Source organism: Sycon ciliatum, chromosome 3 (genome assembly GCF_964019385.1).
Source record: "Sycon ciliatum chromosome 3, ocSycCili1.1, whole genome shotgun sequence".
In the NCBI taxonomy this organism is placed as follows: domain Eukaryota; kingdom Metazoa; phylum Porifera; class Calcarea; order Leucosolenida; family Sycettidae; genus Sycon; species Sycon ciliatum.
The window spans coordinates 15,625,646-15,638,145 of NC_088645.1; the positions used below are offsets into that span (position 1 = coordinate 15,625,646).

Genomic DNA, 12,500 nt, shown 5'->3' on the forward strand with positions numbered 1-12,500 from the left:
AGTCTGAAGAAAAAAATTGACATAATTATAGTTTTATGCAAATTTATGTCCTATGGTGTGCTGGGAAACTATTGCAAGTTTTCTACCAGTATGTGGCATTATTTGTTCTCACTATTTTCCATGATAGTGTTACGATGGTAGTGATATTGCAGCTAATTGCTGCCACTGCCGCTGCTGCCACTGCCGCTGCGGCTGCTACTACTACTGCTACGGTTTGTGGTGGTGCTGCTGCCGCTGCTGCTGCTACTGGTTGTGGTGGTGGTGGCGTTGCTGCTGCTGCTGCTGCTGCTGCTGCTGCTGCTGCTGCTGGTGGTGGTGCTGCTGCTGCTGCTGGTGGCTGCTGCTGCTGCTGCTGGTGGCTGCCGCTGCTGCTGGTGGTGGCTGCTGCTGCTGCTGCTGCTGCTGCTGGTGTTGCTGCTGCTACTGGTTGTTGTCGTGGTGGTGGCTGCTGATGCTGCTGCTTCTACTGGTTGTGGTGGTGGTGCTGCTGCTGCTGCTGCTGGTGGTGGTGGTGGTGCTGCTGCTGCTACTGGTTGTGGTGGTGATGGTGCTGCTGCTGCTGCTGTCATTGTCTTTAACGTTGATTGTGGATACTGTGTGTGTGTGTTTTGCATGCAGACTACAACTGGATAGTGTTGTTCCTCTGAAAGCACAGACGTTTCGAATCACGTGCCCATCACAAGGTAATCTTCGTAGTTGGTTGTTACAGCAATAAGGATTACGCTGTGCGCTGTGATATGTCACAATGTGTCTATACACTTCTTTATGCGCATGTAAACATACATTGTGTCGACACTGCTGCATACACTGCCTGCATACACTGCCTGCATACACTGCCTGCATACACTGCCTGCATACACTGCCTGCATACACTGCCTGCATACACTGCCTGCATACACTGCCTGCATACACTGCCTGCATACACTGCCTGCATACACTGCCTGCATACACTGCCTGCATACACTGCCTGCATACACTGCCTGCATACACTGCCTGCATACACTGCCTGCATACACTGCCTGCATACACTGCCTGCATACACTGCCTGCATACACTGCCTGCATACACTGCCTGCATACACTGCCTGCATACACTGCCTGCATACACTGCCTGCATACACTGCCTGCATACACTGCCTGCATACACTGCCTGCATACACTGCCTGCATACACTGCCTGCATACACTGCCTGCATACACTGCCTGCATACACTGCCTGCATACACTGCCTGCATACACTGCCTGCATACACTGCCTGCATACACTGCCTGCATACACTGCCTGCATACACTGCCTGCATACACTGCTTGCATACACTGCCTGCATACACTGCCTGCATACACTGCCTGCATACACTGCCTGCATACACTGCCTGCATACACTGCCTGCATACACTGCTTGCATACACTGCCTGCATATAGGTATGTATTACTGCTTGTTACTGTAGGTAGATGGGTCAACCCTCTTCATTGGATCCATGTGCTTCCTTCATGTCCTGCATGTTGTGTGTTCTCTTGTGTTATGTACTCAGACAAAGCTGCTGCCAAGCATGCAACACGGCGTCTGGATTCAGCCAATTTCTTTCACAACCTCTTGGGTATGTCCAGCAATGGCAGCTTTACTGCTAGTTTATCTTGATTTGTGATTCTAAATTGACATCTAAAAAGGAGCAGATTCCAGATGCTTGTAGCTGTATACTACCATCAAAGGTTGGTAGCTTCTCTCTCTCTCTCTCTCTCTCTCTCTCTCTCTCTCTCTCTCTCTCTCTCTCTCTCTCTCTCTCTCTCTCTCTCTCTCTCTCTCTCTCTCTCTCTCTCTCTCTCTCTCTCTCTCTCTCTCTTCCTCTCCCTCTCCCTCCCTTCTGTTTTGAAACTGGTTCATTCACTCAGTTTTTGTACTCTCGGGTGGTGGTATTGCTTTTCATGCAGAGCACATCCTGAAGAAGCGTGAGGATGATACAACTGCTCAGAATATGATTGTCAACGTAGGTATACGATGGACATACCGGGTATACAACATGCAGCCAACTTTTTCTCTGCCCTGTTCATGATTGCTGTAAAAGTCCGTAAATAAGGACGTACTGTACTTACTTTCGAATAAATTTAGTGGTCGCACCCGTACTAACATTCGGGCAGGTACTGATTTCAGGCACGAACTAACTTTCGGACCTGGCTTGTGTGTCGTGGAGAAGTCGTTTTTCATGTAGATGTACATGCTACGTGCTGCATGTGCGAACCGTGCCGGTACTTATTTCGAGGAGGATATTCATTGGGCTGTACCTGACTTCAATGGACAGAGTCAAAAGGATGCAGGGGGTACTTATTTAGGGCAGATACTTATTTACGGACTTTGACAGTATTTCTCTTGGTGCCGCTGGCTTATGGCTTAGAGCAGGAGATGCTGGCCTTACCGGCTAATGCACCCGTAGTGCCCGTACTATAGTGCCTTTCAAAAGTATAGACCGACTTTTTCGATTAATTCAATTTTGGTCGGAGTTTTTTGAGAAATTTCTTCGCAATATTGCTCAGGCAGCTCCCGCAAATTTTCTCATATACGTTTCTATGCAATTGGATAACAAACGCCCAATTTCGGAAATTTTATGCACAAAGTGATCACAGATTTTATGTGGTATAGATGTTCGCCCAACGGTTTTTTGAAACCACAGGTCTGGACTTTTGAAACGCACTATAGAGACAGAGGCTGATTTGAACTCTATAGTTTTACACTGGTTTTGTCTTCTATGAACATTCTGTGCCTTTGTCCTGATAAAACTGTCACTTGTGTTGTGAACAACTTGCTCACAGGTGTTCTTTGTCTGTGTTCATTGTCTGTGTTCCGTGTCTGTGTTCTTGTTGTTGTTGCTGCTCTGGGATGTTGTGTTCTTCACTAGTGTTACTGCAGTCTTGTTACGGATGAAGGGTGTCCCCGTGAGAAGATGGAGGCCAGGTAAACAGGACGCATTCAATTAATTTATTGCCTTGGCTATTTAGAAGTATGGTTTGAAGACTCCACATGTAGCTCTCTATTTAGTCTGTTAAATAGCTAGATATTCGGCATGTGTTGACCTCCATTTTACAGCCTACCTTGCCGGTAACTAATTCTCGACTCCTTGTATGTATCCTATGCTTCTTCACCTCTACTCTCTCTCTCTCTCTCTCTCTCTCTCTCTCTTCCTCGCACACAGGCAAATGTACAATGACAACATCAGTACCATTTTCTTTGATCGGGTAAGCTAGTGCCTAATGTCCTGTAGTTGCGAGTTTCATCTCAGAAAGAGGGGGCATGTATTTCGGTATACTTGGCATGATTAGTCCTTTGTTTGGCATTCTCTGCTATGGGTTTCTTGCACATGTTTGGGTGCTATGCGCTCCATTGGTTCTATGTTTTCTATCCATTGTTTATGTTCCATCGGTTCTATGTGTTTTCTCAATGCTATTTTGTGTTGTTTGTGTTGCATGTGCTCTCTATGTGTGATGCTTTGCACGGTGTACTGTGTTGTATGTGCTCTCTATGTGTGATGCTTTGCACGGTGTACTGTGTTGTATGTGCTCTCTATGTGTGATGCTTTGCACGGTGTACTGTGTTGCATGTGCTCTCTATGTGTGATGCTTTGCACGGTGTACTGTGTTGTATGTGCTCTCTATGTGTGATGCTTTGCACGGTGTACTGTGTTGTATGTGCTCTCTATGTGTGATGCTTTGCACGGTGTACTGTGTTGTATGTGCTCTCTATGTGTGATGCTTTGCACGGTGTACTGTGTTGTATGTGCTCTCTATGTGTGATGCTTTGCACGGTGTACTGTGTTGTATGTGCTCTCTATGTGTGACGCTTTGCACGGTGTACTGTGTTGTATGTGCTCTCTATGTGTGATGCTTTGCACGGTGTACTGTGTTGTATGTGCTCTCTATGTGTGATGCTTTGCACGGTGTACTGTGTTGTATGTGCTCTCTATGTGTGATGCTTTGCACGGTGTACTGTGTTGTATGTGCTCTCTATGTGTGATGCTTTGCACAGTGTACTGTGTTGTATGTGTTCTCTATGTGTGATGCTTTGCACGGTGTACTGTGTTGTATGTGCTCTCTATGTGTGATGCTTTGCACGGTGTACTGTGTTGTATGTGCTCTCTATGTGTGATGCTTTGCACGGTGTACTCTATCTAGTCTTCGGTTCAGCGAGTGACACTCATTGAATCCTTTGTTGGAGTTGCTCAAATCAGAAGTTACGAGCTCTCCTGTTTTTTGTTTCTTCTGTAATTTACGTGTGTGTGTGTGTGTGTGTGTGTGTGTGTGTGTGTGTGTGTGTGTGTGTGTGTGTGTGTGTGTGTGTGTGTGTGTGTGAGAATGCATGCGGTTGTGTATATGTGTTCTCCTGCGTGTGTGTGTGTGTGTGTGTGTGTGTGTGTGTGTGTGCGTGTGTGTGTGTGTGCGTCTGTGTGTGTGTGCGTCTGTGTGTGTGCGTCTGTGTGTTTAGGTGACGGGCAAGAAGCACAGACTGAGATCCGTGCTAATTGATCGCGTGGAGTTACAGCACCTGGTATGTTCATTAGATTACTGTAGAGGCAGAAAATTTCGTCGGTCAATAATTTCGTCCAACTCCAAAGAAAAGGAGTTCGTCCGGTTGAAATTTTCGTCCATGGATCATAAGAGTGTATAGAAACGCTGGACAAATCGATATTCGTCCTACATTAAATTTAGTCCAAAAGCTCCTTGGACGAAAAAGACGAAATTAAATTCCAGACGAATATTTCTGCTTATACAGTATCTTCTCAGATGTCAATGCCCTGTCTGGCAGAGACGCTTGACAATCTCAAGAACCAAAATATATGTAGATTGGGCTGTGTTGATAGAAGCCATCATTATATATCAATGGATCTGCCCATTGAGCCGTGCAATATATCTTGGAGTCTATGTGTGCGCTTGTGTTGAGACAGTGGAATTTTTGCTGTTGCCAGAGTACAATTCTTAAGGAATAGAGATTATGGATGTCCTGTTGTCTGCCTTGATACTGAGAAGGAGTAGAATAATGTAGTGCTACAGCCCATGTGGCTTATCTGCCTGTGCAGTATTGTTAGTATGGTACAATGGTGCTATTCATTCCTGACTGGTGCCAACGCCATGAATACTAAGTAGTACAGCCTGGGCTGGTGTGGCACCGGCACTGCCGACGACGCTGGCTTGTTCACTGATCGCAGTTCTGCTTTACTCAAGAGGGTTTCGCTCAGCACAACTGGCCATGCGTACAGTACTGTCGGTTGCCGAAGAACTGGGGGGTCAGCCTCCTAGCCTAGACCGCTCTTGTTTTCATGTATTACAGTCTGTGCGCAGTTGAGTCTACATTGGTATGGTGCGCTTGATGAAATTCTAGCCTGGTCGTTCTTCGGCACCCCGCAGTTCTGTAGTGCAGTCGATTCCGCTTATAACGAACTCGCATAGAACAAATTCAGTGATATAGAAAACCATTGTTCATGTCTCTGTTTGAGCCCATACAAAATAGACCCTTTCTAGCGAACTTTTTTTCTCCTTTATGACAAACCATATCTTGCATGGTTGTATGGTCTGAATGCATTTCTTCTCTGTTATAAAGAACTTTGGCTATAAAGAACTGTTTCTTCTTCACAGTGGTGTTTGTTATAACAGGAGTCGGCTGTACATGTCGGCTGTACATGTCAGCTGTACATGTCAGCTGTACATGTCAGCTGTACATGTCAGCTGTACATGTCAGCTGTACATGTCAGCTGTACATGTCAGCTGTACATGTCAGCTGTACATGTAGGCTGTACGTGTGTGCTGCTTGACATGTAGTAACAGTTGCTACTACTGGACAGTAATGTACCTGTTACTACAGTATAGCTCTAACAATAGAGAGGTTCCGCATAACGTACTTACAGCAGTAAAAAAACGTAGTCGATCTACGGAAAGCCTTACGTACACTGCATGCCGATCTGTGTTCCGCCATACGTAGTTTTCGAATCACGTAGCTGCCCGTGGCAACTCGGAACGCGGCAGTGTACGACCGGGTCGGCCTGGGGAGTGAGTCATAAATTTGTACCCCAATCCACTTACGGAGCACCTCCCTTATCAGAGCCCTGTCTACGTACTCTACGTAGACAACTTTCCGTAAGTGGAGTGCAAACTCGCGAATTCGCGGGTTTTCCCCCACCCACTAACGTAAAGTTGAGCAACTTTACGTAGTGCGGAACCTCTCTACTATGCAGCAATGTGTGCATTGTGAAATAGGTACTTTGTAACGTTGACCATGCTTCCTGTGCACACTTGTGTGTTTATGTGCATGTGGGGTTTGTTTCAGAAACGCATGGTGAGCCGGTATAGCATGCCCCTAACGGTAGCGCATGTTGCCATACTTGATCAGCTTCTCAAGCTATCCCTCAGCAGATACACTGTTGTAAGTAAAGTTATGTGTACGTGTGTACGTGTGTGTGTGGGGGGGGGGGGGGGGCATATTCTGTGCTCTATGGCTTGAGAAAGTCAGTAAACCCTCACTTGTCGAATTGTACGTGCTAATAATAGTGCCTATCGACACTGTGCAGGTTCTGTACAGAAGACAACTGATAGCACTGATAGCACTGATAGCTTTACAAGCCATTGCTAGTGACGTGGGTCTGTGTGCGTGTGTGACTGACAGAATAGGGATTGGGCTCAGTTACAGTGGTACGGATTTGGACATTGCTTGTATGGTGTGTTACGACTCCTCCCGGCAATGTCTATGGACATGTATGTATTGCTTGCTTTGGCCCAAAGTTGTTCACTGCGGTTCCATGTCTGTTGCATCCGCTTGCCATACAGCCATTTTCTCACCTCGTTTATCATTACTGCTGTGTTGGCAATGTACCTTTTGCCACAGGGCCCCCAACAAGCATTACACCAAGATCAATTTGCCACAGTTCACGCTGTTAGCACCCGGACACCATCAAAGTGACTGCAACAACTGCAGACAGCACACAGATAGCATGCCTGTGTGTTTGTGCACATCGCGTGACTGAGGTGCATTGTCGCTCTTCCTTGCTAGACCGTTACGGAGGTTGCTTGTTTCTTCTTACATGTGGAAATGTGCTTTGCGAGTTTAATATTGGACATAAATATAACATCAGTAGTACAGTGTGCTCTTGTACCCTTGCCTCTCTTCCCACTGCTGCCGTAAGCCTGTGTTGTTGTCTCATTTTCCTCTTGTCCTGTCTTTTTTTCTTTGCATGTGTGTGTGTGTGTGTGGTTTTGTGGGGGCGTGTGCGTGCGTGCGTGCGTGTGTGTGTGAGAGTGTGTGTGCGTGCGCGTGTGTGTGAGAGTGTGTGTGCGGTTTTGTGGGTGTGCGCGTTCGTGTGTGTGTGTGTTGTGTGTGTGGGTGTGCTGTAGGTGCGAATATCCGCACAGCAAGTATTGCCGGCACTCACCAGTCGCTTGTTTGGTTGTATTCGCTACTGCCTGCCCGGCGTTCTCGATTGTCTGAAGGAATCTGAGACGCTTACACACGAGCACCTGAAGGTATGACTAGGAATGAATCTGAGACGCTTACACACAGTGTGTAATCCATAGATAGACATTAGCAAGCCGGACCTGCTACTACTGTAGTGTCCTACTGTAGTGGGCTTCTGTTGTCTGCTTCTTCTGGTCTGCTAGGGCAGGGGCGTTTTTTGTCGTCCCTGAAAGGAACAGCGGTCATGTGTGTGTTTGTGTGGGTGTGGGTGGGTGGTGGGGGATGAGCCCACAGCGTACATTACAACTGTACTGTACATCTACATGTACATGCATGCAATTTTCGTCGTCCAGCATGGCAAGCTGAATTCATTTCAGAAGAGGGGGAGGGGAACCGAGTACGAAATGAACGATGTTCGTTTCAGGGACGACAAAAAAACCTTTGCGACGACCCCCAAGTTACTGCGGTGTGCTTGATCTCCGCAACCTGCACACCTTTAATCCGTAGTGAGACATGGAGATGTTACTTTGCTCTCAAGCTCCGCAACACTCACCAAGTAGATGGGTAACTAAAAACTTGTGTACATGTATTTTCCTGGTTTGCAAGTTGCCTTGCAAGCACTTTCATTGGGGAAATCACTTGCGTGTGGTCTATGGCACGTGCTTCTTTGAAGTCCGGAAAAAGGGCAGCATAGATAATTTACTGAACGAAGTCAAGAACGGCAGTACATGTACAAGTATTGCTGTGCTGTTGACGACAGTGCATGTTCTTCTGTATTGGGTAATAGTGATACTGTCGTATTTGTACTTGTAGCCATCACCTCAGCAGCATGATTGCTTGCATTGTTATTACTGTTGACTACTGGTGTGTGTCCGTTGTTGCTGTTGCTATTGCTGCTGCTGCTGCTGTTGTTTTTGTTGCTGTTGTTTTTGTCTGTTGCTGTAGGGTGCTCTGTTTGTGATGCTCATGGAACCGTTTCTACGCTACATGTCTGGCCGCTACAATGACATGCTCATGATCTTACCACCCCTGCTTCAAGTATGTTACTAGGCTAGACACCCACCAAGCACACTGTGCACACTGTGCTCACCCAGCACACCCAGCACATTACATACACATTACATACACATTACATACACATTACATGCACCACAGACTTCTTCACCTTCTAATGAGAGTCTAGCCGTATGGTTAGACGAGAAGGCAGACATGTCGCTGTGTATCTGGTCAAATAAAATAAAATAAAAAACAAACAAACAGACGCACACTTTGCATCGTGATAATGTACAGTGTCCTTTGCTTGTGATATGTAGCAGTTACCTCTATGTTGCCTGATTGCTGATTGCTGCTAGAAATGGTGTTGATTGAATCTTGACCTCCCATGCACTGAATGTGACGATGCCTGCTTTGTGTATGGGTGCATGTGCGTGTATGTGTCCGCGTCCGTGTGTGTGTGTGGGGGGGGGGGGGGTGTGCGTGCGTGTGCATATGTTTATCTGTAGGCCGATCATTCTGACAAACCTTCAATTGTTAGCCTTGTTAAGCTTATCATTAGGGAGCTCTTGGTGCAAGGAAACTATCCCAGCCTCAACGAGTCGGTAGGTGATTGCATTGCATAGACAGCTCTTGTATAAACGTACATGTAATGCCTTTTTCAATATGTCGAGTCTGCTTTATGATCTTTGACATTTTTCTTTGCCACATTGCTCGGATATTGTTATTGCAAGCTTCTTGTCTAGTTCTAAGCTGTTAGACAGGAAACACGTGCAATAATTATGTGCTCGTTCACAGTATGTTGACTCAATGAAAATGTTCGTTCTTCTGAAAAAGGTGACGTCAACAAAAAAAAGCCTTGTTAAGCTTATCATTAGGGAGCTCTTGGTGCAAGGAAACTATCCCAGCCTCAACGAGTCGGTAGGTGATTGCATTGCATAGACAGCTCTTGTATAAACGTACATGTAATGCCTTTTTCAATATGTCGAGTCTGCTTTATGATCTTTGACATTTTTCTTTGCCACATTGCTCGGATATTGTTATTGCAAGCTTCTTGTCTAGTTCTAAGCTGTTAGACAGGAAACACGTGCAATAATTATGTGCTCGTTCACAGTATGTTGACTCAATGAAAATGTTCGTTCTTCTGAAAAAGGTGACGTCAACAAAAAATTCCGCCATGGGCGGGGTATCTGCAGATTATGCAGGAGAGATCCGGAGTTGCACACTCTTGTTTATCTACTCTTGGTTATACTGTAAGGTGAGAAACTTTTGCTAGAGATTTAATGTCGCTATTTTCTCGTCCACCGCACAGTCGCAAGTTTAAATCGCCACAAACTGCTCTTTACATTGATTGTCGACAGTACAAGATCCAACTGAAGAGATAAAATCGCAAGAGTTCCTCATCGTGAATCAGTCCAATTCATGAAAACGCCGCAAAAGTTTATCGCTTTACAGTATGTGACAGTTCGTGCTTTTTCTGTCTGTGTATATACTGGTCACTGCAGATGAGTGATGCGTGTGTGGAATCAGCGTGTCAACTAGCAGAAGTGGCTGGGGTGTCAGGAGTTCAAGACATGATATCTGCCGGCCGACTCAATGAACAACGCACGTCGGAAGCTAATGTTGAGTAAGTCCTGCTGCACCATGCCCCAGCAGCCGGCCAGGAGACTACCCAATCTGGGATTGGAAATCTCACTTAAGTGTGGGATGCAAATGCAGCAAAGGAGAGAAGATTTGCACTGCCTTGCTATGTCGATAGAACTGCTGGTGTGGGCTACAGTGATGTCTGGTGCAGAAGATTGGGGGGGGGGGGGGGGATCAATCGTAGCAAGCGAGCATGCCTCGTAATATCCTAGCGTGTGCGTGCATGTGTGTGTGTGTGTCACTGTGTGTGTGCGTGCGCGCGTGTGTGTGCGTGCGCGCGTGTGTGTGCGTGCGCGCGTGTGTGTGCGTGTGTGTGCATGTCCTTTGTGTGTGTGCGTGTGTGTGCATGTTCTTTGTGTGTGTGTGTGTGTGCGCACGCGCGCGCGCGCGTGTGTGTGTGTGTGCGTGTATATTTCTTGACCGATCCTGTTCCCCTTGTTTCTTTCTACTTATGATGTTGTCACCGTTGTTGTTGTCGTCGTTTATCGTTGTTGTTGTCGTCGTTGTTGAATTCTTTATTCTCACGGTGACTCCATTGCCAATAAGTTGTGCCGTTATTGTTGTTGTTGTTTTTGTTGTTTTTGTTGTTTGTTGTTGTTGTTGTTGTTGTTGTTGTTGTTGTTGTTGTTGCTCAGGGCCTACAATGGTCTTTTGACATCCTTGGTGCAGATCTTGTGTGATGAGAAAGTGTAAGTACACGTACAGTGGTGAACAATGATAAACAAGCTACTGCTTCTGTGTCCACTGCTCTCCTGTCCTCATTGTCCACTGTTCTCCTGTCCTCATTGTCCACGGTTCTCCTGTCCTCATTGTACTTTGCTCTCCTGTCCTCATTGTCCATTGCTCTCCTGTCCTCATTGTCAATTGCTCTCCTGTCCTCATTGTCCGCTGTTCTCCTGTCCTCATTATCCACTGTTCTCCTGTCCTGTCCTCATTGTCCACTGTTCTCCTGTCCTCATTGTCCACTGTTCTCCTGTCTTCATTGTCCATTGTTCTCATGTCCTCATTGTCCACTGCTCTCCTGTCCTCATTGTCAGTGTTACTGTGTTGCCCACATTCTTCACCATCTCTACACCTGTGTGCTGTTACTGACTTTGAATTTATTGTTATTTTGTGTGTATGAATTGTGTGTGTGTGCGTGCGTGCATGCGTGCGTGTGTGCGATGTACAATGTATGTTTTGCACACTACAGGCGTCTTAGTCATCTTCAGTTCTGTGGTGGTGTGCTGAGTGCACTAATCCGCCATGACTATCCACTGCCAGCTCCAGCTATCAAGGTCTACCTCAAGGGTCTGGTGCATGATGTGCTGCTGTATCGGCGGGTAAGTACTATGTGCATGTACACTGAATATTGCTATGGTCCTTTTCATACTGTCAAGAGTCCATAAACAAGAGTATGCAACTGTGATCTCTTTTCTACGGGCCAGATGCGCGGTGCGCTGCCTTCATTACATCACTCAGCTGCAGTCCGCGCACTGCAGAAAATCACACACTTTCACTCTGGTTTGAAATGAACTTTCGTACGGAACTGGAGTTCACGCGCCAACATTTTGAGATTGCGTAGGTATTGGAACGAATCGAGCAAAAACGGATGTGCTGGTAAGAGAAATTGTGGGTTTGAGTGCATGTTTTCAGGGCGTGATGGAGGCAAGTTACGTTATGAAGGCAGCGCGCCGCGCACTGACCCATAACCACAGTTGCATACTCTTGTTTATGCACTCTTGTCATTATGTTACGTTTTCAGATCTCTTCTGCTGCTGCATCCACCTTCTCATTGTTTTGTTTTTTCATGTGCAAACCGTTTGTTTTTTGTATTTTGATGCAAGTGTGTTCATACTTGAATCTTACTTGACGTGTTTATTTTCATTCTCGGCTGATCACTTGTGTACATGTGTATGTATGTTTGTCTGTGTGTGTTCAGCTATCCTGGGGTACAATGTCCATTGTTCTCAGGCAACTTCGTTTCCCAACGGACAAGATTGTTTACACCGCAGCTGAGCTAGGTAACATCTTTCACACTTGCACCCCCCCCCCCCCCCCACATGCACACAAAGACATGTGTCGGCTGTGTGTGCACATATGCCCCACTTGCATCAATGCTAAGGTTCACTCAGTTGCCGATCTGCTCTCAAAACCGTGCACGTGCTCGCATGGCTGCCATTAGCGGGACCATGGTGTTCTAATGTGCCACATTGATTGGCTAACCTATTTGATTGGCTTATCGTTGTTATCTTCAGTGAATGGGTGCAAGCAGAAAGACAAATCTGCAATGTCTGAGCAGATTGACAACACTTCCAAGACGTTTCCCGGTGGCCTTCGCAAAGACAACCACTGGTATGTGTCTTGGTTTCCTATGTTGTTGGATGGTACTTTTCCTTTTTGTGTTTTTGTACAACAGTGCTTTACCACCATCCATTTCAAAATAGTATGCAACCTT

The 12,500-nt window shown here is 46.3% G+C and overlaps 1 protein-coding gene across 1 annotated transcript in view; it reads left to right on the forward strand.

The window, feature by feature from the left end:
- LOC135811549 (proteasome activator complex subunit 4B-like) overlaps positions 1-12,500 on the forward strand; it is a 53,177-nt gene that overhangs the window by 19,259 nt on the left and 21,418 nt on the right. The window contains exons 23-37 of the mRNA XM_065324778.1: positions 619-683; positions 1,530-1,595; positions 1,927-1,982; positions 2,889-2,944; positions 3,183-3,225; positions 4,469-4,531; positions 6,305-6,400; positions 7,366-7,494; positions 8,372-8,464; positions 8,929-9,024; positions 9,925-10,046; positions 10,699-10,752; positions 11,256-11,385; positions 11,985-12,066; positions 12,301-12,397. Of these exons, the coding sequence (XP_065180850.1) occupies positions 619-683; positions 1,530-1,595; positions 1,927-1,982; positions 2,889-2,944; positions 3,183-3,225; positions 4,469-4,531; positions 6,305-6,400; positions 7,366-7,494; positions 8,372-8,464; positions 8,929-9,024; positions 9,925-10,046; positions 10,699-10,752; positions 11,256-11,385; positions 11,985-12,066; positions 12,301-12,397 (1,248 nt within the window). The remainder of the gene's footprint in view (positions 1-618; positions 684-1,529; positions 1,596-1,926; positions 1,983-2,888; positions 2,945-3,182; positions 3,226-4,468; positions 4,532-6,304; positions 6,401-7,365; positions 7,495-8,371; positions 8,465-8,928; positions 9,025-9,924; positions 10,047-10,698; positions 10,753-11,255; positions 11,386-11,984; positions 12,067-12,300; positions 12,398-12,500) is intronic.